At 34.2% G+C, this 27,485-nt stretch overlaps 1 protein-coding gene across 2 annotated transcripts; it reads left to right on the forward strand.

The window, feature by feature from the left end:
• Positions 1 to 9,036: 9,036 nt before the first annotated feature.
• LOC133192037 (solute carrier family 22 member 4-like) lies at positions 9,037 to 27,130 on the forward strand. 2 transcript variants are annotated; one of them, XM_061327881.1, is made up of 8 exons: positions 9,037 to 9,395; positions 12,706 to 13,127; positions 13,234 to 13,464; positions 13,759 to 13,893; positions 16,056 to 16,138; positions 26,193 to 26,316; positions 26,628 to 26,700; positions 26,791 to 27,130. In XM_061327881.1, exons 1-8 carry the CDS (start codon positions 9,054 to 9,056, stop codon positions 26,941 to 26,943), a joined length of 1,563 nt encoding a protein of 520 aa, XP_061183865.1. In that variant the 5' UTR covers positions 9,037 to 9,053; the 3' UTR covers positions 26,944 to 27,130. The 2 variants fall into 2 exon arrangements, with proteins under 2 accessions (XP_061183865.1, XP_061183873.1); XM_061327889.1 differs by lacking the exons at positions 26,193 to 26,316; positions 26,628 to 26,700; positions 26,791 to 27,130 and adding an exon at positions 25,140 to 25,232.
• Positions 27,131 to 27,485: the final 355 nt, after the last annotated feature.

Genomic DNA, 27,485 nt, shown 5'->3' on the forward strand with positions numbered 1-27,485 from the left:
ATTATATCTCAAATACATTGATCTTCAAACAAGGCTCAATCAATGAAGTATTATCCCCTAGTCCTTCCTGTTTTGAAATTAAACTAGTGTATTGAGACAGCGGTGATTTCTTTTGTTTGAGGGATCGACGAATTAAAGAAATCAATTTCTAATAAGAAATAGAAATGAATATACTTTTCCACTTAAATTTGAGTTTTATGTCCATTCATGGTTAAGTGGTTGCTAAGAAAATGTGTTTCACGTCAATTTAGGACGACACACTCGGCTGGTAACTCTTAAATTTCGTAAATTGATCTTGAATTTACATTTTGACATTTATTCCATTTAATCCCACCAGCATATCATTTAAGGGTGCTACTGAATTCTTCCCCTATATTGAATTAGGTATAGTTTGTCATTAAAGAGGAATGATATTGTTGCTTAGGCCAAAGCAATTCCTACGAAAGTAATATTATATGTAAATGTTTAACTTTTTAAGGAGAAGGAAAATTCAAAGTGTGACAGACTAAATAAAATGGCCGCCACTGTAGAAATGGATCTCATTGTTCTTGGTTTTCCGTTTTTTGACATCAGTAATGTAATGTCTTTAGCACATGTTCGGGTCACATTCGGACGGATGATCTCTGGAAATCTCCCTCGTTCGCTTGACGGGGATAACAACATTATAGGATTCAAAGATTACATATATTTTGATAGAACTTTGAAAAAAATCTACCATTAAGGTATCTTTCAAGGCGTCTGTATCCAATCTGACTAAAAATGGTTAAGGTGTTTTAAATTTGTTTTTAATGTTTCTTTCAATATAAAAATTTGTTATCTTCAAAATGGAAGCGTTATATATATCAAAGAACCAAAGGTTCGATAAAAAGAGAAAGAATAGGACAGAAGATAAGAATACCAATGTGTCCTTTCTCTTCGTACAAGATCGGCAGTTACATGAAATTTTGGAAAATTTAACATAGAAAAAGGAAAAATAATAAAGAATCAAACAACGGAAAAATGTGCGTACAATCTATTCGTCATGTAGAGAAATTGTTAATTATAAAAGCATTGTGTTTTCTGACTAGAATATATTTTTCTCTCTCTGTCTCATTCTCACTCACTATAAACACTCCAAAAACTAACCTTTTTTTTTTTCTTTCCATGTATTGAGAGAAATACTCTTTAATATCCTAATATTTTGAATCTTAAATCAAGGATGACTTATCCAAGTTTAATTGAAAAGGGTTCAGTAGTTTAAGAAATGATGAAAAACTGCAGATGTAGATATGCTGAAAAACAGAGGAGCAGACAGGTGCCCGATGTATTCCCTTTACCAATAAGTCGATTGGTCCTCTGATCCAGGCGAGCTAATATATTGTAGTGATGGTGAAAAAGAATTATTCTTCCCTATGTCCGCCACATAAAATACTGAACCACTAACAAAAATGTCGATACTTACAAAACTGTAGTGTTTAATTAAATGTACTTAATTAATACACATAGAATGCTGATAGGACGTAAGAACAAGAACGAGAGACAAGCCTCAAGGTCAATTATGAAACGTCAATTGGAGGAGGAAGCAAAATGTTAAAAAAAAAAATACAGTAGAGGGTTTGCATCGATTAAAAATGTCAACACAAGAATATGAAAGCTAGAGGAAAGTCATTAGAGTATTGTGAACAATACATATATTTTAGAGTCTCTGTGCGGGGTTTTCAAGGCTGTTTTGAATGAAAGAATTTGAGGGACTCTGCCCGGAGTTTTCAAGGTTATTTTTAAATGAAAGAAACAGGTCTACACAGGATGCATTTTTAAAACGCAATCGGGACATACCTCGTGTAGAAATAGTTATTTGTGGCAAATCCAGATGCCCCTGTATTTCAAGTAGAACTTATGAATTCTGAAAGTTCTGGAAAAACAATTAATATCCCAGAGGATATTGCTATAATGCGCCGTAATGTTATACTCTTCACGAAATCTCAAAGCGTGTCGGGGCGACCAGGGCCTGGATCCGCCCATGCCTTACATACGTGATATTATAAGCAATCCGTGTCAGGCATATACTATTATTTACATCTGTGTATGAAAAACCTCACGACCTCATGTGCCCCCATTTCTCTTATTTGTATCTAGCTGGCTACCTCGTGTCACAAAAGACTCTCTAAAACATGTTAAACAAAAAATTGACTCGGTAGAGTAAATGGGGTTAGTTACACAACTTTAGAGTTACGCAAGCTGTGTAGTCAGAGGATTTGCATTCTGCATTTGAGGAATTAGTATAAAGCAGGTAAGCTCTTTTATAATACATTTAAGTTAATATCAATCTTATATTAACTTCATTATCCTAAGCTTTTAATATGCTGATTAGCAGATTAGTAAATTGCAAAGATACCGGTCGACGGATAATTGGTATTAAAGTACCATCGTTGTTAGAACTATATATATATATATATATATATATATATATATATATATATATATATATATATATATATATATATATATATAATATATTGTTTAACGTAGTTTTACTCGAATCTATGTATGTTACGTCACATCCAGCAGCGATGTAAAACGCTGCTTGATTCCAGCCCGTTACTATGTAACCGAATCTTATGTGAAATCGACGACCCAGTTTACGGTAATGGAAAAAGGAACATCAAATATTGATACTTTATTCATTCAATGATGCATTTTTATAAGGTTCAAATAAAAGTTATTTGAGGTGAACACCTCGACGCCCAGGTATAGAAAAACTGAATGGCAATTCTCGCTTCGATTTTTTTTCTCTCCCTGCGCTCAGCTTTCTCAGGTATCATCTTAAATTTCTGCGCCTGACAAAAATGTGTTTACTCGTCATATATTCCCAGTATAATTTCATTTTATGAAATAAGAAATACAATATAGCTATCGCCATGTTTATTACTAGTGTCCGATTAACTGAAATTCTCTGCATCGGGAAATTATCCTTGAACTTCGCATCCTTGTTTAACAATTTGAAATTTATTGTTCTGTCAATTCATGATGGAATCGTTTTTTCACGAATGATTTTCCAATTGTTTTACTATATGCACGGACAGAATTGCGGAACAAGAATTCAATGCGCGAAGACGGATAAGATCTTGCTTTGGACACGGATGATGTTTGACAAGTGAAAGGAAATAAGAAGCATCGGAATGTGTTAAGTTTTTTGTGGCTGATTAAAGGGGGCATACCTGACAACTTCTTAGTTAACTCATATGCTAGGGGGAAAAGTAATACTTTTATAGTATAGTATTTAGCACTGTGTATGGCGACGTTAATGTCATTATATTCTGAACCGATTCTATACACGGCGTGCAATTTAAAGAAATCGTTTTGTAAGGATCAAAATTAGCATGAATGATTCTTTTCTATGTTTTCATAAAAGTATACGGTCACATCACGTATACTACAAAATTCGCTGTGCGATCTCTTAGGAACTGGTAGGGGAGAGGGGAGGGGAGGGCAATAACGTCTCTCCAAACAAAAATGCTTGGTTGTGCCCCAAAACTGATATTGCTTCCTACAGGCCTGTCAAGCGTCCGATTTAAGCTGATGTTTGTGTAAATATTTTTCAGTTCATCTATTCAGAAAATAGTATTTTTAGCAAAAATCAATTTAGTAATTAAAGCTATTGTTTTTAAATGCAACTTTAATGACTAACTTGTCGCGTTGCAGTTATGAAAACCCACACAATATAGAACAGCTAATGCGCTTACAGAAACAAAACATTTTACACAAGTTCAATCGATGAAATTTCGTAAACTCATTACTGGATGCATATGTTCCAGCTCTATGAAGAAAAATTCATAACTCGGATGTTTTGGCGTTTTGTAGTTTAAAAATTGACTTTCAGTATCACACGAGCTCCCTGTATCTTTATATAAGATGACCAGAATGCTTTTGCTCACATTTTTGTTACAATATTCATCTAATTGCTTCAGCTGTTGTCAAGTTATTCCCCGAGTCACTAGATCAATATTTATTGTGATACATTATTTGAATGTGGCTGATGAATTTATAAACAGTGTATAAGCGTGTACGATAACTAGTGTTGTTCAGGTTCAAGGCTTAAAAAGAAGGATATATATATATATATAATATATATTTATATCTATATCTGCATACTCTGTGTAAAATGCATAAGAAAAAATGTCAAGAAATAAAAATATTCATATACATTAAACCAAATTGTCATAGCTCAGCTACACAGAGTAAATGAGTAAATATTTGATTCAGTGGCATCAAAACCACATCCTTTTGCGCCCCTGGGAACTTGGGACCCTATGCAAATTTCATAAAACCATAACTGCGCATCCATACAGCACGAAAGTGACGATCAATTGACAAAGAATGTTACGCTTAAGTAGGTATATTTACATACACATTTGTAATTCATTTGATATACAGTTTTGTAGCTGTATCTAATAAAATCTATAAAATTTACGAATTGGATGAACTCAAAGGCGACATATGTATGCCATTAATTTGCACTTGAATATTAAATTATGAGTATATATTCCTCTTCAAACTTCTTTGTTAAAATTTCAATTAACAATTCAATACAACTCAAAACAATGTTCAGTCAGTGAATACATTGAAATGTATTTTCATTCACACAATCTTTCTATCATATCTTGCTGTAAATTTTGATATTACGTCTATCATAATTTTTTTAAATGATAAAAATTTGCAAGGTAAACATGTAATTACAGAATTACTAGTATAAGATTTTATTTTATTTACATCACCCAGATTATTTCAAAAGTTTTACGAGTTATTAATGTATGTGCTTATATCTAGAGATACTTAACCAACCCCCCACCCCCGTCTTCAGATAAGCCTATCACCAAGAAATAGTGACCTTGGAAGATTTTATCGCGTACCAAAAAACCCTTAATTACCCATAATCACATTATCTGCCTGCTGGCTTAAACCTTGCCATGGATTACATTATGAATCTATTAATAAAAAGGGGGAAATGTATTATACTGTATTTTTTATGATATACAAGGTTGTACTCGTCTATTCTAAAAGATGCCATGATTTCCAAGAAAATCCACTTTTTAACTATTTAAGGTCAGACGATACGTTCCTCAAATATCTGTTTTGTATACCTTCGAATTATGTGGAAAATATTCAAAATTTTAATAACCTTCTGATTTCTAAACTGATTTCTAATTGTCTTTAAAAAAATGAAACACCAAAAAATGTGTTATTGGCTAATTGAGTTTTTTCCAAAAGGATTTTATAGGAAAAACATCCTCTGGTATCTTGCACAAATGCCTGGTAAGGTACCTTAATTTTTTGCGAGTAAACATGTTAAAGTAGCAATACTTCAATGACAAAATCTTAGAAAAAATTAAATATTATTGAGGAACGTATCGTCTGTCCTTAAGTAAATCCAGTGCTTATCTTTTTTTTTGTAGATATGAAGGTAACCATGTCAATATATATAAAAAAAAATAATAATAATTCTTTTAATTTTGAATTGACGTTCTCCAAATGCAATTGTGACACGATAGCGGTGTTTTTCTTTGAAGTTTGCTGTTCTGTATTTAGCAATACAGAACTGGACTACACAGTGGACGGAGCTACTTTCCGTTCTGTATTAGCCCTATATACTGTCTTGTATTAGCCAACTAGCACGGTCTAAAAATACATCTGATTCAATTTTATGAAAAACACGTACAAATAGTAAATTTCCTATTATAAATTTTGGAGAAACATTTCCCTAGCAATGTAAAAATGTCAAAATTTCTCAATCACTTTTAAAAAAATTATTCCACACAGAATCTACACGTTATTTCGATCCAAACGAAAAGGAAAATTCGCAGTTATGGACAACATCCTATGTTGGATAAATTCCTGAAAACCTGTTTGCTTTCCCTCCTTTTTGTTGGGTCCCCTTCAAAATAGTAAAGCCAATGGGTTCACGGATGCAGCCATCGTCGATAACCCACGGGTGATTCACATCGATTCTCTCTATCATCACCCGGTTTGAGGTAGCTTGTGAACTCAAAACCGTGGTTTGCGACGATGGGATGCAGCATACATTAGGTGAAATTCGCACCCCCCCCCCATTTTCCACTCTTCTTGTGCAAACTCATTCATTTTAGCGATTTTTTCATCTTAAATCCTTATCGCTGACGACTGCCGCACATCATTTTCATTTCGTTTTCAATAAGAAAATAAAAATCCGTGACATCAAAGTCCATCGAAGAACTGTCTGTATCGCCGAAGATTTTAAGACCCCTGAAATAAATTAGGATCAATCTCCATCTACAACAAGGTTAAATTGTCCACCTTATCAATTAAGACTGACTTCAAGTCAATTACGTCTACCCCGTTGTCAAAACTAATCTGACTGAATCTTACATTGTCCTTGGAAATATATATACTGCGGATGCATATTTCCCGCTGATGCATATTCCCCGTCGAGGCCTCATCTACAGAGAGAACAAAGGAACCCGGGGGGAAGTTTAGATGCTCCACAGCTATAAAGTGGGTGGTGCTTTTTCTTGATTGATCGTGTCACAAATCATTTAAAGAACTCGACTGGTTCTGTATCGTAGATACAAATGGGGGCGGAGACTCGTGCTACGCACTCGTCCACCCCCAAATTTATATATATCTACGATGCATAACTCGTCTCGTTCTCTAAAATAATACTTCAAAGGTTACTGATTACATCAAACACATACAAATATTTGATGTTTGATGTGTAATTAGGAAAGACGTTATGAGAAATCGCCATTTAACCAGTCAAACATACTGGGCGTAATTGTTAATCATAATGGGAAAATTAATGAAATCTGGACACTTATCGGGTCAAGAGGAAGGCATTTTGATTTAACTATAGTTGAAGTTTCAATATTGATATAGTAGCATGAACGCAGGTAAAAAGTTATGTGTATAAAGCTTTATATTTTATAAATGTCCAAGTATGGAGAAATTACGTGAAATATAGAGCATTTATTAAAGACTCGCCCTCCGCTTGAAAAGCGGGGGGGGGGGGGGTGTTATAGTGATGGGGTGTTCGTCCTTCCTTACGTCTACGTCCCGCTGTAAACTTGGGGTACCTATATCCAGGCTTTACATGTATGTAACCTCTAAAATTTAGGCGCCGACTGGCTCCTAATCAAAAAATACTAGTCGCCAATGCATATTTTTAGTAGCCTGGTAAATATTCTTAAGCATTAATTTAAAAACTGATATTAGTCAATATATAGAGACAAGTCCATTCCTAACCTTTAAACTCCTTTTCTGCTCTTAATGAAAATGTTTATATCTCAGTAATTTGACGATCGGACAGATATTGGGGTTTCCCATGGAAAAACTTGGACACTGCATGCCATTCTTTCTATAATATTAGGGATATCCTTCTCTTATCTGCATGCAACTCTTCCTATATCAACGAATAAAATTTAATCAGACTTTCACAGAATCTTTACTACAAATTGCGATCCATCGTCGCAAGCCACGGGTTTTGTGTCCATTCTATTTTGTGGAAATAGAATGGACACAAAATCCGTGGCTTGCGACGATGATTGCGATCGTGTACCACCTATTTTCTGATCGGACTGATACTTGGGCTTTCCCATAACAATAAATGGAAAATTAAATTATAAGGAATAGATTTAATAGCTACCCAAGTTATACTTGTATAACCTGGGTTGGAACAGTTTACGTTTTTTTATAAACCGCTTGGTGAATAGTTGATAACGTGTAACACCTGGCAAGTGGAAGAGAAGTGCACATAGATAATAGTACAGCGATGTTTGTACAAGATATGTAACATACATTTGGTTTTAGAGAACAGGGGGAAAATGCACGTTAAAAAAATACACACACATTGTCAAAACAGAGATTCTGTTCTACGAGATGTTCATCCGATTTTCTTGATGCAATTAAATGAAAGGAGTAATTAAAAAAAAAAAAAAAAAAAAAAAAAAAAAAAAAAGAACTGCATTTAATTCAAAAATAGAAAGATCTTCAAACAAGTACTTCTTATATGAGTTAAGCTGTCATAATTGAATAATTTAATTTTGATTGTAACACGCCATTTGATTGGATAGAAAAATTCGTTTATATCGTATAACCTTGCCTACGTCAAAATGACTGACGTCAAAAACGTATCAATCCGCTTGAAGTTACATTTAAAATCTGAAGAACTTGAAGGCCTTTTTGAAGGGAAAATTGTCTTATTTTTTCATTTTATAATAGAAAATTAAATTATAAGGAATAGATTTAATAGCTACCTAAGTTATACTTGTATAACCTGGGTTGGAACAGTTTATGCTTTTTTATAAACCGCTTCGCGGTATATAAAGCGTAAACTGCCCCAACCCACTTTATACCGTATAAATTGGGTAGCTATTAAATTCATTCCTTAAATAATAATTATCTTCACGGATCCAAGATTTTCAGTATAGGAGGCATAAAAAAAGGAATATGTGTTTAGCTGTTTTGATATGTACAGACAAAGTAAAGTATGAGCAAAATGCATGAACCTTTAACTTTTTACTCAGAGATTTTATTTCTGCTTTTCGGCAAAAAGAGGGATTTTGGGAAATACACTTAATTCTACGCCGGAATTAACCTTTAGACGATAGGTGCAATATATGAATACATTGAATCTTTCCACCAACAGCCAAACGTAAGTGAAACGAGGACACAAGTGTAGCAATTTGATTGGTTAATAAACAAAGAAGCATAGAAGTGTTTTCGTCATTATGTGGACCAATGAAAATTGCAAAGATGTTCAATTTGCCAATACTTTTCACTTCGTTAAAATTATATACATGTGTTAGGTTCTTATTTGATTTATTACTGTTAATTAGAATATTTGATTGTTAGAAGAGACGTTAAGTTTCCTGTATGTAATAGGCATACATGTACGTTAATGGCTTCTGGGTTATTTTGGTATCATTACCATCGCAGAACCATATATTATTTCTTTGCCGACAGACTTACGAATTAGCAAAATAACAATTTAACATGCAAAGAGAAAATTTTTTCCTGCAGATTTTTTACAAGCCGAACCCGACATGAAGACAGTCAGTGAGTACTTGGAGAACGTGCTGGAAGAGACGGGTGGCTTTGGGAAGTTCCAGATCCTTCTTCATGGCAGCATTCTCTTCAGTAAGGTGTCCATTACTTGGAGTCTCCTCATCATGGCGTTCGCTGGGGCTTCTCCTGACTGGTGGTGTGTCTACTCCAACACAACTGATGTCCCTTCTACCATTAACTACAGTATCATAGCGAACACCACTATGACGTCACCAGTCCATGACGTGATTCAAGCATATAAAACATGTACACCATCGTCAAACGCCTCTGTCTGTCAGGCATTCATCTTTGATGATAGCATGAAAACAATCATTAACGAGGTTATACTATGTCTAAATATGTGTTATTTTTCATATTTTTATGTAATTAGAGACATGAAGCCCATAAGCCTTAGCCATCACCCGAGTCACACTCCTCTTTCTGATATGTGAATATGCAATTGCTCCTTTACAGTGTTTTTGTTTTCTTGATTTTGAAAACAAAACAAAAATAAACAAAGAAAATAAATTACATGTATGTCGTCCTCGTCCGTGTCCATTTGTTTGGTATTATATATCTACTTTTGTCGCCTGAAACAAAAACATCTCTGTTGCTAAAATGCAAGTTTCATATTCTCAAGAATATTGACAGGGGATACTTACTCCTCCATGGCACCTGATCCCACCTCTGTTTTCAGAGTTCAGTGTTGACTCTGCTTACAACCTGTATTGTTTAAATAGACTTGATCACTGTTCGTTATTTTTACAATTCATTCACTGTAATTTAATATATGGAAGCATTATTCTTTAAGAAGCAGTTCCCAAAAAGTACTTTTATTATAAGGCCCGTAATGATTGGAAGAATGGCTGTCTTGGCTGTTTACAAAACTGCTGCAGCAGTTGAATGATAAATCAGGTCTCATTATTATCGGTAAATAATGCTTTTGCTTTCCTTCAAATCGTAAAAGCTTTTTTGTCCCCAGCGTTTACTGAAAGTGGTGGATATTTAGTTGGGTTTGCCCGTCCGCCTTTCTGTCTGCCATTCTGTGTATGTGGAACAATTTCGTTTCCGGACGATATCTTAAAACGCCTTTGAAATTTTGCAGTGTAATTTTATATCACAACTCCCTATATGGCCTCAGAACAACTCCTATTAGTTTTTAGGTCAAAAAGTCAAGGTCATAAATTCTCTGTGTAACACTTTCATTTCCGGACGATATCTTAAAAAGCTTTTGAGCTTTCACAACGAAATTTTATATCACACTTCTTAATGCCCGATGAAGTCCCCTAATGATCTCAAGTTAAAAGTCAAAAATCAAGGTTGGAAATTCAAATATTGCAAATAACATTTTCCAGACAATAATTTTAGTTTTATTTGAAAGTCTTTCAATGAAAATTTGTCACAACTCTCTATGGGCTACATAAGACCCCGATTGATTTTGTGGTCAAAAGGTAAATGTCATTCATTTTGTCTGTATGTAACATTTATGTTTCTGGACGATATTTTAAAAATCCTTTGAGCGTTTACTATGAAATTTAAAATTACAACTCCTTATAGCCTTAAAAAGATCCCTATTGATTTTGAGTCAATAGGGCAAAGGTCATGTCAGAAATTCATACATTGCAAATAACATTTTCCAGATGAAAACTTTAGTTTTCTTTGATTTTTTTCAATAAAATTTGATATAACTCCCTATGGATTAGAAAAGACCACTACTGATTATGACGTCGGAAAGTCAAGGTCAGATATTCATTCAATGCAATGGTTTCCAGATGATAGCTTTGGTTTTTCCTGAGCCTTTTCAATGATATCTTATATCATAATTATAAAACTTTATATCATAACTCCCAATGACTTAGATTTTTTATTTTTAGGTCTAAAGGTCAAGGTGATAAATTTATATCTTGCAATAATTGGTTTCCTGGTGATAATTCAACTTTTTTTTAGGTTTTGCATTAGGTTTACCTTTATTCAATATGACTTAAAAAAAGACACTTATTGATTTTGAGTTCAAAAGGTCAAAGACCAGGTGAGAAATTTATATATAGCATACTAATTTAAAGGTGACAGGTTAGTTCCCAAAACTCCAAAGAACTTTTAGAAAACTTTTCGAAAGTCATTAACATCAAACGTACGTCTTTTCTAGACTTTAAGCAACCTTTCCTTGTCATAAATTAAAAAGTAGGCTTTTAGTATCATAGGAAACTGGTTCTTCAATAAAAATGGAACTCGGAAATTTTCATATCCTGTGATTGGTCATCAACAAAATTACATTGTTAAATATCACTCCGATTCTACATACAATACTCCGAAGTTTAAATTAAATCTGGAGTTCCTCATTGACAACATTTATATAGGCGTTGGAGACCAGGTCTTCCAATGGACCTAATTATACTCCTTTTTCAGCCGACCTATTTTTATATCCCTATGAATCAGAAAACTTCTACATGAGAAGAAGAAAACACTTGCTCAACAACACGACATTCAGTTATCTTGATCAAGTTTTATCAATTAACAAAAATTACTTCCATTCATATGTCGACTCGATATACTTGCATATCCCAGTGAACTAGAAATAAAAGACACCACAAAGTCTGCCACATCTGTTGCATATTTGAATGTTTTACTGACTAAAGACGATAAGGGCCAAATAACAACTAAATTGTATGACAAACGAGATGACATCAGTTTTTCCTTTGTCAACTTTCCCTATCTGTATTTATGTTGTAATATTCCGTTATCACCTGCACATGGGGTTTAACTCCCCCTACTTATACGATACTCAAGAACATGCTCTGAGTACGATTAATTTTTAAACCGAGGCAGGCTACTGACCGATAAGTTGATGTTTCAGGGATTTCAAAAACCTCGTTTAAAGTCAGCATTTCGTAAATTCTACGGTCGTAATAATGAATTGTTAGTAAATATGACCTAAATGTATTATTGGGTCGTATTTTGACTGACGATTTTTATACCAATTGTTAGGCCTTTGTTTTTATATTTTTAATTTGACTTGCGAATATTCCGTTTAACTGATCAGTACTTCACGGCGGAAGTGACCGGTCGACAGAAGATTTCTACTCCTTCTAGGCACTTGATCCCACCTTTAGAATTTCCGGGGGTCCGTGTTTTTATGCCCTGTTCAAAGATTTGAATTGTTTGTAGATTTATTTTAGATCGATCACTGTTTCTTATCTTCGACTTTTTCATTCTTTGTAAGCTTTTACAATGATACTTGAAGTCATGAATTTCTTTAAATTAAAAAGACCCGTATTGCCTTTAAGGCCAAAAGCTGAAAGGTCAAGGTTGATCTTTTTTTTACTCCATCTGCATTTTTTGGTTCTTCCACCCTCTTCTTTTTCCCTGATTCTCTGAATCTTGTCTTTTGCTTCAAGTCAAGTCACCAAATTTTAATAAATCTAACGATACTTGTCAATTTTTACAGAGACCAGGGTTTCAACAAAGCAGATGAAGATGAGGATATTTGTTGGCTGATCTATATTTAATTGACAAACTGTCCATGATAAGTCACCAAAAACAAAATGCCTCAGACGACTAGTATTTTTGCAATTCCATTAATGTTTTGTTCTTTGCCGACATATGAAATTTTTGTTTTTTTTTTCAATAACACCATGCTTAAATATTTTTCAGTGGGGATTGATCTGTGACAAAAAATGGGTGACAGCAACAGTTTCTTCGGTACAAATGGCGGGTCTTCTCATTTCCGGTTTTCTGGGTGGACAGCTGGCGGATCTGCTGGGCCGGAAACCAACATTCTTCGTGTCTCTTTTCATTCTATCCGCCTCTAATATTGTGGCTGGATTTTCCCAGTCCTGGGTGATGTTCGCTGTGACCCGTTTTATTATCGGGCTGGGGTGCGGGGCGTACCTCACCGTATTCTATACATTCTCTGTCGAGTTCACACCAACTAAATTTCGTCCTATTCAATTAGCCGTCCCTGATTGGTCAATCTGGGCTGCCTTGTTGGGACTTTGCTCCTATTTGTTGAAGGACTGGAGAAGTCTTCATATTCTGACTGGAGTTTTGACAGGAATTAGTCTCTTTTCTTGGTGGTATGTCTTTTATATAGAGAGCACATGGTTAAAAGCTTACATGTATTTCAAAATGAAAAAAAAAATATTGAAAACTTGTGATGAAAGCATCACTTATTTTTAATAGGATTGTTCCTGAGAGTTTCCGATGGTTAGTATCACATGACAAATTGACTGAAGCTGACAGAGTCATCAAGAAAATTGCTCGCATAAACAATCATCCCAAACCCGAGCTTAATAAACTCCAAAACGTTGTAGAATCAGATGCTACGTTTCAAGGAGACAGGAAATATACATTTTTAGAGCTATTTCGCAATCGAACACTGCTGATCAACACTGCATTAGCTGGTGTTGCCTGGTAATATTTTTCTCTACCCTTTTAAGGGAAATTTTCACTGGTAATATTTTTTCTGCTTTTTTTCTTTTGGGGTAAAAATAGTGGATGCAATGTTGCTTAGCAACGTTATGGGCGTAATCAATGTTGCTTTGCAACCTGATGGCTTTTATTATCATTTGCTACCCTTTCATGATTTTTTTTTAATATAAAAGATAAGAATAACACTAAATTTATATTTAGGAACCTTACAGTATTGTCGAATATTGATCAATTGTAAACAGATGACAGTCACGTATTTAATATATAATCTTTCAGGTTCTCCAGCGGTTATGCCTACTACGCTATTTCCTATAGCGTGGACCAACTCTCAGGAAATCTTTACCTCAACATGTTTCTCCTTAGTGTCATCGACATTCCCGCTCTTATGAGCATTTGGTACCTCAGTAACCGGTACGTATTCAGTAACCGATAAATACCCCAGTAACCGGTAAGTGTTCAGTGTTAAATAAGTATACCCCAGTAACCGGTTAGTATTCAGTAACCGTTAAGTTCCTCATTAAGCGTCAAGTATTCAATAATCAATAAGTACTTCATTGACCGGTAAGTATTCAGTAAATGACCGGTAAGTACTCAGTAACCAGTATCAGTAATTGGTAAGTATTCAGTAACTAGTACCTCAGTAACTGTTAAGTATTTAGTAACCAGTACCTTTGTAACCGATAAGTTAACTGTAACCCATAAGTACCTCAGTAACCGGTAAGTATTCAGTAACCGATAAGTTTCTCAGTAACTGGTAATTAGAGTCGCTGGTAAGTACCTCAATAACTGGTAAGTATTCAGTAACTAATAAATACTTCTTTTACTGGTAAGTACCTCAATATATAATGAATTTACAAAAATACTCTCGTAATCGGCGATTACCTTAGTAACCAACAATAAATGACTGGTAAGTATTCTGGCATTAGGCATTTAGCACTTCAATAACTAGCAAGTACTTGACCTTTCGTTACCGAAAAGTACCACAGAACCAATGAGCAGCTAGTTAGTCACCATTAATCATCCCTTTTCCTGGCATATAAGGATTTTCTTTTGTTTGTACCCTTTTTTAGTTTGCTTTTAATATGTAGCATAAGTGATTCAATTCTACCCTTTTGATTCTGCAAAGGACAAGGTATGGTACGGCCGAATTTAGCCCCATACTGGAACTAAAAATCAAAACATAGTTAAAATTGATAGTTTGCAGTTAAAGGTGCTTAGACACAGATTTGAAGTTAATATTTAATCAAATTTTCTGTATAATTTCATGACTTATATGTTGTTTTAGCATTTCATACGAAAATTTGATAAAAATATTATTTTATCCGGAAATTAATGAAATTTCGAATTTCTGGACGCGTTTGATCAACACATCCTTGCACTTTCACAAATTTTAACTTTATCCTTATTACTTTAGAAAAGTAGCAATTTTGTTGTTTATTAATGAAAAATATTAAAACTATAATGCAGAAATTTCAGAGTAAAAATGTAGAAAGCAAAATCCTCTCACCAGTATTGTCAGTCCGTGCTCAGTGGTGTGTGCAGAGTTTAACAATTGAACACACCCGGTGAAACGTAAACATTAACAACAACAGAGCTCGTGCCCTACAAAAAAGTTTACGTTTCACGGGTGTTTCAATTTGTTAAACTCTGTACACAACTACACAACACTGAGCACGGGCTGACAATACTTAAGTGAGTGGGTTTTGCTTTCGCACATTTTTACTCTGAATTTGCTGGATTATACATTTATATACAACAATATTGCTACTTTTCTTAAGTATTAAGGATAAAGTTAATAATTATGAAAGTGCAAGGATGTGTTAATCAAACGCCTCCCGAAACACTGTAGTTTCAATAATTTCCAGATTAAATAAGTTTTTAATTTATTTTTGGTGTGAAATGCTACAGCAACATATAAGTTGTGATATTATACAGAAAATTTGAGAAAATATAAACTTCAAATCTGTGTCTATGCACCTTTAAGAACTTTAAATGATGCTTGTTTCAATATTAGCACTAATTTTGATTCAAAACGTACACCAAGGTCACAAAAGGGTGTCAAATACATTTTCCTCAATTATAATAGAATTTTATTTTGAGATACTATTTATTTCGGAAAACAAAGAACACAAGCTTGCCTATGAAAGATTTTTACACTCAAGATGAATCTTATACTAGTGCATAGAATACATGTACATAAATTTGATAGATAGGCAAACTTGTGGTCTATATTTTCTAAAACAAAGTGTGCTTTAAAATTGATGCAAACAAAAATAAGAAATTCAGAACTTTGCATGTTTTATGATCTTCGCTTGACCTTTGTGTATCCCAAACTTTTGGAATCAATGCTAACAGGTTTTTAATGATGAGCTATTGATCGTTCTTAAAGATAATCCAAATCAGGGACCAAAAAGGAGTCTTAGCTTATCCGATCCTTTGAAAATGTTCTCTTTTTTAAAGATTCAATGATAAATGGATTTCATCCATCAAAATAGCGTAGTCACATACAATATCTAAAGCACCATAGATAACCTTAATTCTAAGAACGTCTGTATTTTGTTACTTTTTAACAGTATCGGTCGCAGATGGACCTGTCTGGGATACTTTGTGATTGGCTCCCTGGCCTGTCTGGGCGTGGCAGTATCACAGATGATAGGTAAGTCACTGTCATTATAGAAAAATAAAAGTATTTCTCCCAGCAATTTTTAGCTCTCCAGAGCCAAAGGCTCAAGTAAGCTTCTCTGATCAAGAAAGTCCGCCGTGTGTCGTTTGTTGTCTTTTAGGGTTTTCTTCTTCAGTATCCCTGCTTCATATTTATCCATGTCCTTGATTAAAGGTTGTTCAAGTTTGTTTATATGGAGGTCAAGGCACTTTTTTGAAAGGAAAATAAGGAACAAATACGGGAATTAGTGTGGGATCGTTTTAAAATATTCTCAAGAACAGCAGGATTATAGATATGCAAGATCTTTATTTAGCAGGCCCGAAGAACGCAGGGGGGGGGGGGGGCTACTTATTTCTGAGTATAGTATAGTACAGTATGAACCGTAATTTAATCAAAAACTTACACGAGAAGAAGACAACACTTGTTGTGGCCTTCATCTCGACATTTAGATAAACCGACAACATATTATCAATTAACAATAGTTACTTCCATTCATATGTTGACTCGATATATCCCAGTGAGCTTGAAATAAAAGATACCACAGAGTCTGACATTTCTGTTTCTTATTAGGATATTTTACTAGAAAAAGACTTTAATCACCGTGTTAAACCCCACATATGGGGACGCGGAATAGTGACCTTTGGGGGTGCGGATTTCGAAGCGTAATTTGCTAGGAAGACTGAATTAGCTTTTCTACAGCGATTGAGATGGATTTAGTTCTATGTTAACATACCACGGAACTCAGTGATTTCTCCGCTTACTGATACCAGTATCCCACTTCACAATTCGTGCTAGAAGTACATGAACTATGGAACGCCGCAGCTGCCTTATGTGGAGAACATTCATTATATGCTGATACTTTAACATTATATGCTGATAGTTTGTCATTATATGCTGATACTTCAACGTTATATGCTAATACTTCAACATTATATGCTGATACCTTAACATTATATGCTGATACTTTAACATTATATTCTGATACTTTAACATTATATGCTGATACTTCAACATTATATGCTGATACTTTGTCATAATATGCTGATAGTTTGTCATTATATGCTGATACTTTAACATTATATGCTGATACTTTAACATTATATGCTGATAGTTTGTCATTATATGCTGATACTTTAACATTATATGCTGATACTTCAACATTATATGCTGATACTTCAACATTATATGCCGATAATTTGTCATTATATGCTGATACTTTAACATTATATTCTGATACTTCAACATTATATGCTGATACTTCACTATATGGTGCTTTAAAAAATAGGTTAAACATCGGGATCTTCATACTAAAATTCTTTGACAAGAGAAAAAATCCAAAAAAAATTGTTTTCAATTGCAAAGTTTTAGTATATATATACACGTACATGTATTGGTTTATATACATGTACATGTATTGGCAAATTGATGGGACGAAAAGGGATAGGATGCACGTGTAAGCAGTCTTGAATATACTGGCGTATTTGGGAAGGGGTAGAGAGTACATATATAATATTAAGAGTGAACTAAACGAAGATAGCCTTGCAAAAAACGCGTGTACTGCACGAAAATTTAAGATATTTTGGAAGTTCAGAAACTCTTCATGGTATTAAAACTTCGCTTTTTTTAAACATCAATGATATTACAGGACATCAAAGCAGAATAATATAATTTATAGGGGACAAACATTTGATTCGTTTGGGGAGGGGGTGCAATTTTTTTTTCGAGTCAGATTATTTATTTTCATGTCACTTCGTGAATGATAGATTATTCATTTTCTAGATGACCAGGTACAGATTATTTATTTTCACACAAAACAAAAAAGTCTAACCAAACTCGAAAACTCCATTTCTTTGGGGAGAGGGGTGGGGCTACCTCCACGCCAAAGTCATCCTAGTACAGATGATTAATTCACATCATATGATACCCCCCCCCCCCCCTCCCACGCGTATTGCATGGTCGTTCCGGCCTCAGAACCACTCGTCAGCACTTAAGTTTTCGATAGGTCTTTTATATGTAATTTTCAAATCGGTAGGACGGGGGTTGTTGTTCAGGGATTTCATTGTTATGACATCGACATAGTAATTTAGGCTACTAATGACTCAAAAGCTTTTCCAGAATCTAGCTGCCATTGCATTTTAACTGGACTATTTAAGCTGGTCTATACATCCAATGCCATGCATGCGATCATTCTGGAAAACTGTAAAATCACCGAAACTGAGATTATGAAGTTAGTTTGAACTCTGTGAATATTGACGGAGTTGTAATCTTCCCAACACCCCACCCCTCCCCCTTCCAAAAAAAAAAAAATTAAAAATTATAAACTCAAAAATAATATTTTTAACATCCAAACAACTAATATGATATTTCACTAAAAATTCTTCAATTTCAATTAAATTATACCTCATGCAGTATAAATTCATCTATAAGAAATCATATTAAAATACATGTATTTACTAGTATTTATATATTTTTTGCAATAATACATATAATCATGTAACTTGTAAGCCAGTAAACACATTCCAGAGGGGTATACAGGATTTCAAGATGGGGGGGGGGGGGTGTTTGTTTGATTATTGTTTAACGTCCTTCTCGAGAATTTTTCACTCAGATTGAGACGCCACCACTTGCCGGTGGAGAGCTGCAAATTTTTTACCTATACTCGGCACTCAGGGCCATTGAGCAGCGAGGGATCTTTTTCGTGCCAACACCTACTGCGACACGGGGCCTCGGTTTATACGGTCTCATCCGAAGGACCGGTCTCCACGTCCCACAGTGGGATTCGAACCCGCGACGTAAGGACCAACTCCTTACTTCGCGATTCTAGAGCAGACGCTCTAACCACTGCGCCACGTGGGCGACGGGGGGGGGGGGGGGGGGGGGTGATATTAATGACAAAATGACAACATAAACTCAAAATACTACTAGTAAAAATGAGTATATAGGAGCAAAGATTTTCTCAAGATTCAGGTTTTCTCTATTGAATATCAAGAACATAAATGTTTTCTAAAACTTTTCTTTCTTTCAACCTCTTACTTTTTTTTCTTCATTTTTTTTTTAAAGACGTACATATACCACATATATATAAGTGTGGTACGTCTTTTTTAAACGTGGGTTTTCTTGACTGAAAGTGTTAGAATCTAAGTGTATTTAAAGTAGATTCAAAATTTTTTATTAACAACCCGAAAGATAAGCCATCATGATTACACATACATATTTTGAGATACAACGTTAGTTTTCCTTGAAATGATGAATGTGAACAACAATCAAAATGTCAATATCCACTTGAACCTTTAAAATCCGACCAAAGAGACCTTATTAGCTGAGAAAAGGCGTGCATACGTCGAACAACCTGCAATAATCATTTTAATAAAAACTTAATATTCTCACACATTCTGTTAAAACATGCGTTTTGGACGATTTTCGTATCACGATCCCGATGTTTTACCTATTTTTAAAACACCATATAGTGAAGTATCATCATATAATGTTAAAGTATCAGCATATAATGTTGAAGTATCAGCATATAATGTTAAAGTATCAGCATATAATGTTGAAGTATCAGCATATAATGACAAACTATCCGCATATAATGTTGAAGTATTAGCATATAATGTCTCAGCATATAATGACAAAGTATCAACATATAATGACAAACTATCAGCATATAATGTTAAAGTATCAGCATATAATGTTAAAGTATCAGCATATAATGTTGAAGTAACAGCATATAATGACAAACTATCAGCATATAATGACAAACTATCAGCATATAATGTTAAAGTATCAGCATATAATGAATGTTCTCCACATAAGGCAGCTGAGGCGTTCCATAATGAACACTTCAACATTTTCTGGCTATGACACGCGGAGTTGCAGATTTGATCGGTTCTTGGTGAAAATTCTTGCTTAATTTATCATTCTTCATCATTTGAGTTGTATGAGGGGTTTCTTTGCATAATTTTGCAGAAAATACTGTAATAGACTTTCACCCCAAATAAACGGCAAAACCTTCAATATTATTGTGTGCAACCCGGCGGTTGACTTTTAGTGGAGGTAGGGGGCAAGGAATCATTTTTCATTCTATCTTGTTTGTAGGAATCTGCTGTGTTTAGAATGCATATGTAAAAGAAATAAATTCAAATGAGACTACTAACTCGCACAAGATGAAACAGGCCTTTATTTTTATACTGATTTTGACTACGGAAAGTTCCGTCCACCAGATCAATACATAGGGCTCACGGCGGGTGTGACCGGTCAACGGGGGATGCTTACTCCTCCTAGGCACCTGATCCCACCTCTGGAATTTTATCAAAAGGTAATTAAACTATCTTGGCATAAGTAGCATGAGCATGCATTTCCCTCTGTCACGTACAACATAAAACATAACACAAAACGTAAAACTTATTTTGAGTAAATATGGCGAATTCGAACCAAAAATATATGTACTAGTATTTTTAAGACTCTACACAACAAAATTATGCATTTCATGGGCTCTCTTTACAGAAAAAGTATTTTATATCTTGCGTATCTACCTCGCTGTATTTTTTTTTTACTTTAATAAAAGCTTCTCCACAAGTCGCCCGCGCGGTTGGAGCGTTCGCTATAGAGTAGCTGAGTAAGGAGTTCATTCTTTCGTAGGGGGTTCGAATTCCAGTGCGGGATGTGACCCATCCTTCGCGTATAAACCGAGGTCCCATGTTGCAGTAGGTGCTGGTACGAAAAAGATCCCTCACTGTTCAAAGGCCCAAGTGCCAAGTACAGATCTAAATTTCTCGAAGGGACGTTAAACAAATAAAGTTAACAAATCTTCTCCACAAAAGTTTATAACAAGTGACATATTTGAAACGCTTCGGTTTTCTCACTTTGAAGCTTATATATTGTTTGTACGTTTCGACGTCCATAAAATGTCCACAGCATTTTGAGCACATACATTTTTTACATTAAAATGGGTTTTTGAAAGTCTTTTTCCACACTTCCCGAACAATCATGCAAAGAATCCAAGTGCTTTGACATGATTTGACTGCAGTGGCCACCATTTCGAGGAGAACTGTTCTAGCATTGTGGGCAGATATTCTTTTTTTTGTATTTTTTTGACACGCTATATAAGAAAAATATTTAGCCGAACTGGTATGGCATGTCAAACGTTGCAGTATTCGATCTTTTCCATTTGTATTGTATAACTTTCCATTTGTATTGTAAAATTTTTATTTGTATTGTATAATTTTTCATTTGTATTTTATAATTTTCCATTTGTATTGTATAACTTTCCATTTGTATTGTATAATTTTTCATTTGTATTGTATAATTTTTATTTATATTCTGTAATTTTCCATTTGGATTCTATAGTTTTCCATTTGGATTGTATATTTTCCACTTGCATTGTAAAAAAAATCATTTGTATTGTATAATTTTTCATTTGTATTCTATATTTTCCAATTGCATTGTATAATTTCTTATTTGTATTGTATAATTTCTTATTTGTATGCGATAATTTTTCATTTGTATTGTATCCGAGGATTGTTTATTTATTTCGTTACGAAGGATGTCATTGGTCATAAGTCTGTATAAAGGTTTCGGGTGCCCAACACAAACTTAGTCTGGTACCCTTCCTACAACTCCGACCGCACACTCACTACAAACACAAACTCGGCTTCTCTATTTGCATGCATGCTAAGGGACGAACATTCGATTCTCGGGGGGGGGGGGGGGGCGAATCCGATTATTTTTTTTCATTCTCTCACAGGAGAGAATATTTATTTCCAATGTGACCAGAGACAAGGAGAAAAACGAAAAGAAGAAAATCTGCCCAAACCCGAAAACTCAGTTTCTTTGGGGTGGGGGTAGGTTCCACCACTCAAGGTCAATCTATTTATTTTCTCAGTCATTATTTCTAAGGACAGATTATTTATTTGCCACCATACATATGCCGCCGAAACATGGCTGAAATATTGCCGACTCAGTGTTAAACAATAATCAAGCAAGCAAGCAAGCAAGCAAATACATATGAGCCCAGTTTGCTTTGAGCACCCGGAACATCTTCAACCCGATACAGGCTGAAACTTGACCAATGAAATCCTTCGTAACGAAACAAATAAACAATCCGCGGATACAATACAAATGAAAAATTATCGCATGCAAATAAGAAATTTTACAATACAAATAAGAAATTATACAATGCAAATGGAAAATTATAGAATACAAATAAAAATTATACAATACAAATGAAAATTATACAATACAACTAAAAAATTATAGAATACAAATAAAAATTATACAATACAAATAGAAAATTATAGAATACAAATAAAAATTATACAATACAAATGGAAAATTATACAATACAAATGGAAAAGATCGAATATTGCAACGTTTGACATGCCATAAACTGGAGCTTAAAAATCATTGTACCCTTTTCCCCACATCAACTTAAATCTGAATTCTACACTTAAGTTAAGAATTATGTATGTTCCATATACAAAAAAGGAGAAAAAATACGCACAAAAGGTTGTCCCAAAATTTCGTAGACAAGCTTAGTTTTGTATGAATCCGGTCTCATATATTAAAGAAACTTTGAATATACAGATTAAACCTACTATAACTAATAACTTTATAGACAAACACAGAGTAATTACACAAGTTAAAATATTTTATTTTCTCATGTAAGAAGGGGGTGCGGTACCCAGCAAATGCATCTGAATATCGGTTTATATATTTAAAAGAAAATTTTTTAATTTCTGTAAAAGGTATGATAGTCTACGGAATTGTGGGACAACCTTCGTATATGTATAGAATTTTTTTTATTTTTTTTATTTTTTTTGCCTATTAAAATCGAAATAAAATATATATAGTGTTCTGTTCTGATCAAATATAAACATAATATTACTACATGTAACATCTGTATAGTCTTGTTTATTTGAGTATAAAAGCAGAGTTATGTCGATAATTTTTTGCTATGATTAACCGACTAATTCGTCGGAACGTCTTGCGCTAAACCGATTGGCAATTCTATAATCGATTGCCATCCCTAGTATATATTTAGTTTATATCTACAGGTGCAATGCAGCAAATATGTAATGTTATGTCAAATTCTATATCCAGAAGTATCTGGGCAAAGAGAGGGTAGTGGAGTCAAATAACAGTTGCTATCATTAAGCGTAGAAAGCCTTACTAGTATACATGTATATGAATATGAGTCAAAGCAAAGAAAATGAACAGAAAAAGTTGCTGAAAAGATTGAATCAATTTATTCCTTGTAATCAATATATATATATATATATATATATATATATATATATATATATATATATATATATATATATATATATATATATATATATATATATATATATATAATTTAATTCTGGTTGTAACGCTGTATTTGATTGGATAAAAAATTTACTTTATATCGTATAAAATGGGTTGCCTACGTCACAATGACTTGCGTCGAAAACGTATCGATCCGCCTGACGTTACATTTAAATTTTGTACAAATTGAAGTCATTTTTTAAAGACCATCATCTTTTTTTCTTACACTAAATGAATGAAAATTAAATTATAAGGAATGAAATTAATAGCTACCCAATTTATACGGTATAAAGTGGGTTGGAACAGTTTACGCTTTTTTATAAACCGCTTCGCGGTTTATAAAGCGTAAACTGCCCATACCCACTTTATACCGTATAAAATGGGTAGCTATTAAATTCATTCCTTAAATATATATAAAGCACTAAAAATGACCAACGACACGAACAATAATAATTGTCAAATTTTCGGGACAACCTGTCCCTTCCTCAGGACAAAGAAAAAAGTTAAGAAGTCATAAAAACAAAGGAAATAGAGAAGCAAAAACAACTAGCACTACTACTAAACTACCAAACACTAAATATTTACAATGTTACATGTTTAATTTGGAGTTTATAAACAGTTGTGAACAAAGAAAACCGGTGTATCCGGTTAGCAGGGGTTGCTCACTCCTCCATGACACTTGATCCCACCTCTGAGGTTTTTGGAGGTCCGTGTTTGCTCTGCTCCCGATTTGTATTGTTGTATCCTGAAGAACACCTCGGCCAGAGTTATTAAGTATCTCCATACAGTGTAGATTCAGTTTGTTCACATCAGAAGCTAGAATGAAGTCATGATTGGAATTAAAATTTTATTTGGGAATTCAAGTGTATTGGAATAAAAATTCTTAAGTTTAAAACTCGTCTTTTTAAGATCAGCAAGACCACAATAGGTCATATTGTAATTATAATACTTTGTCAAATCATGGGCCTTGGGCTATATAGGGAATCAGAATTTTGCATTGGAAACATAAAGGGAAAAAATCTATAAATAGTCTTTTCTGAAGAAAAATGGGGCATAGTAGTAAAATTAATCATCTTCATGTAATAAAGATGAGACTGTTCAAATCGTGACCTTGGGGTCAAAAAAAGAGTAATACTATCTAAAGGTTATCTTCGCCCCTTGCTATTGCCCTATCACACTTGCAAACGATTTTGCCCCAGAACCACACCCCCGCCTTCCCAAAAAAAAACATGCCCTTCACAAAAAGGAGTAATATTATATAAGGGTTATTTTCGCCCCGTGTTATTATCGCCCTATCACACTTGCAAATGATTTTGCCCCATACACCGTCATGTTAAAGAGGCAACTCTGTCTTCTTTGAATTTGCCCCGTTTTAAATTCGTCCACTTTGGAGAAAGGGGCGAAAATAAAATGGGGGTGAATTTTTACCTGTTTACAATATGCATGTATATATGTATAGAAACATCTTGGTCTTCTCACAAAGTCAGAGTCGCATTTAGTCATATTTAATATATGCAAACATCCAATGCAACGTGGATTCATATAAGGGCAACCATTGGGAACATCTGTAAGAAAAAGAGGGCTACTATTTCCTTGAGGTGATATATAGCCTTTATAGTTAACTTTATTTGGAATCGTAGACTTTAATTTTGAGAAGAGTAAGAGGTTTCATTTTTTCTTGAAATCACAGACTTTAATTTGGAGACGACAGTAAGAGGTTTCATTTATCTACGTGTACTTATTCAATAGACCTTTGTCAGGAAGAGAATGGGGAATCAGGTAAGCCTTATGAACCACGGGCCTCTTGTTTAACTCAAGGTGGTTCTGTTAAAAGTATAAACAATTAACTTTCCTTGATTTGTTTCAAAAATAAGGATACCGCAAAGTGGAATATCCCCTCGCAATAGAGCACATCTTCAAGAGGCTTGTTACGTACAACACTCTAAGCACTCGCATCAAAACAAAAGCAAATGGATGTTTGTAAAAGGCAGTATCATACCACAGGTACTTGTGGACAGGACCCCCCCCCCCCAATATTCAACCCAGAGGCTTGTTGGACATTTTTTTTCACAAATTATATTTATTACACTTATTTATCATGTGTACCATAGGTAAAAATCGTGAAAACCCCAAAATAATCGTTCCACACAAAACTACCCTCACTATACATTATAAGAGATCCTTATAATGTATAATGGGGGTATTTTTGTGTAGAACGATTATTTTTAGGTTTTCACGAAAACAAGCCTCTGGGTTGAATATCGGGGGGGGGGGGGGGGGGGGTTCCTGTCCACAAGTACCTGTGTGTCATACAAAGTTCCTGTCATTTTTTTATGTTTAACTGCCATTGTTTATGTTTAACTGCCATTGACTCCTGATTCATTCTACAATAGAACAGAGCTAAGTTATAATTATGGAGCACCAACATATAGATCTGTACAATTAATTATCATTACAGCAATCACAAAACGCGTCTTATTGACAAGAATACATTTTAATTTAAAAAAAATAGAAAAGAAAAAACCATATACATTAGGGGGCATTTTTATTTTATAGATAGATCAAATATGATTTCAGTATCGTATTTTTAACGCTGCATTTTACGATCAAATCTCAAAATGTAGGTAAAATTGTATCAAAAACTTGGTCTTTATTCTCAGTTTAATGTGTAGCTCAAGTTTGCTCAATGCCACAACTACAACAGCTAGGAGTCACATGATTCAAAGACTGTGTTTTTTTCTAGATGTGGACAAAGAACTGCAGAAAAGTCTGATAAACGGATTCGCTCTGGCGGCCAAACTTGGCGTCTCTGCATCCTGGGCCGCCATCATGGCCTTCACAACGGAAGTTTATCCCACTGTCGTCAGGTAAGTAGATTCAGGTCCGGAAGTATAATTACTAGTATCCCACTTGTCGTCAAATAAAAAGATTCAGATGCGGAAGTTTATCCCCTTGTCCGCGGATCAAACAGAAAAAATACTCTATTTTAGCAAAATGGATATAGTGTTCTCATCTTATATAACTCCTGTAGGGGTATATCTTTACATTTTTAATTCAGTTTATTCAGTACTTTAACATTTACTGTAGGCCCTTCAGTAGTTCCCGAGTTTTCGTTCGACAAATTCACTTGTGATTTTTTTTCTATATAAAATCTTATGATTTTTACTTTAAAAAACAGAAACATTGGTTATGGAACTCAGAATTCCATTTCACGGATAGGAGCGCTTATTGCACCCCAGTTTGTTCTGCTGGTAAGTATTCGTGGAAATTATCCGATGTAGATAGAATTTTGTGGTGCACTATGAATTTACCTACAATTCTTTATTTTTTTTTATTTCCAGAACAAAGAAACTCCTGGGGTTATGTATATCATCTGTTTTGTTGTTTCCTTAATCTCAGCTATCATGTGCCTTTTGCTGAAGGAAACCAAAGATAAAACAATTGGGGACAATTTGGAAGTTTCAGTAAAGCAGAGGTCCGGAAGTCGTGTGTAGAAGTGAAAATATTACACCAGTAGAAGTACGATGAGCTTCCCAAGACGACCATGGTCCTATAGCTACATGATATACTATGCAATTTGTCGAAACCAATTATCCTACGTTTTATAATAGATTATATTTCTACTTTTTTGTAAGCGAATTAGTTTAGCATAACATAATTAGCATAATAGAATAAATTGAATTCAGACAAGATTTTTGTTACTATTTTTCATTGTAAAAAAACTCATTAATAATTCTTGAATAGAAAGGAACGGCTTTCTTGTGCCCTTCACCATATATTTAACTACATTTTTCATTTTCTCACTTTGTTCATGAAAAAAAAAAATCAAAAAAGAAAATCAAATTCGCATCTCAAATTTGCTGGTCTCTAAGAGGCGAAAGAGAGCTTGCGTTGCCAGTTGGCATCTAATTGGTTGAAAATTGCAACCGTTAATGTTAGAATTACCCGTCATGTAGAAAATTATTTCCCCAGAAACATTTCAGCTTATCAAAAAGGCTTCTCAAATGAAATGAGAAGGCGTTTATGCAAATTATCA

This window comes from Saccostrea echinata, unplaced genomic scaffold (assembly GCF_033153115.1).
Source record: "Saccostrea echinata isolate AGI-Se365-2 ecotype Australia unplaced genomic scaffold, CSIRO_AGI_Sech_v1 ptg000001l, whole genome shotgun sequence".
Classification (NCBI taxonomy): Eukaryota; Metazoa; Mollusca; class Bivalvia; order Ostreida; family Ostreidae; genus Saccostrea; species Saccostrea echinata.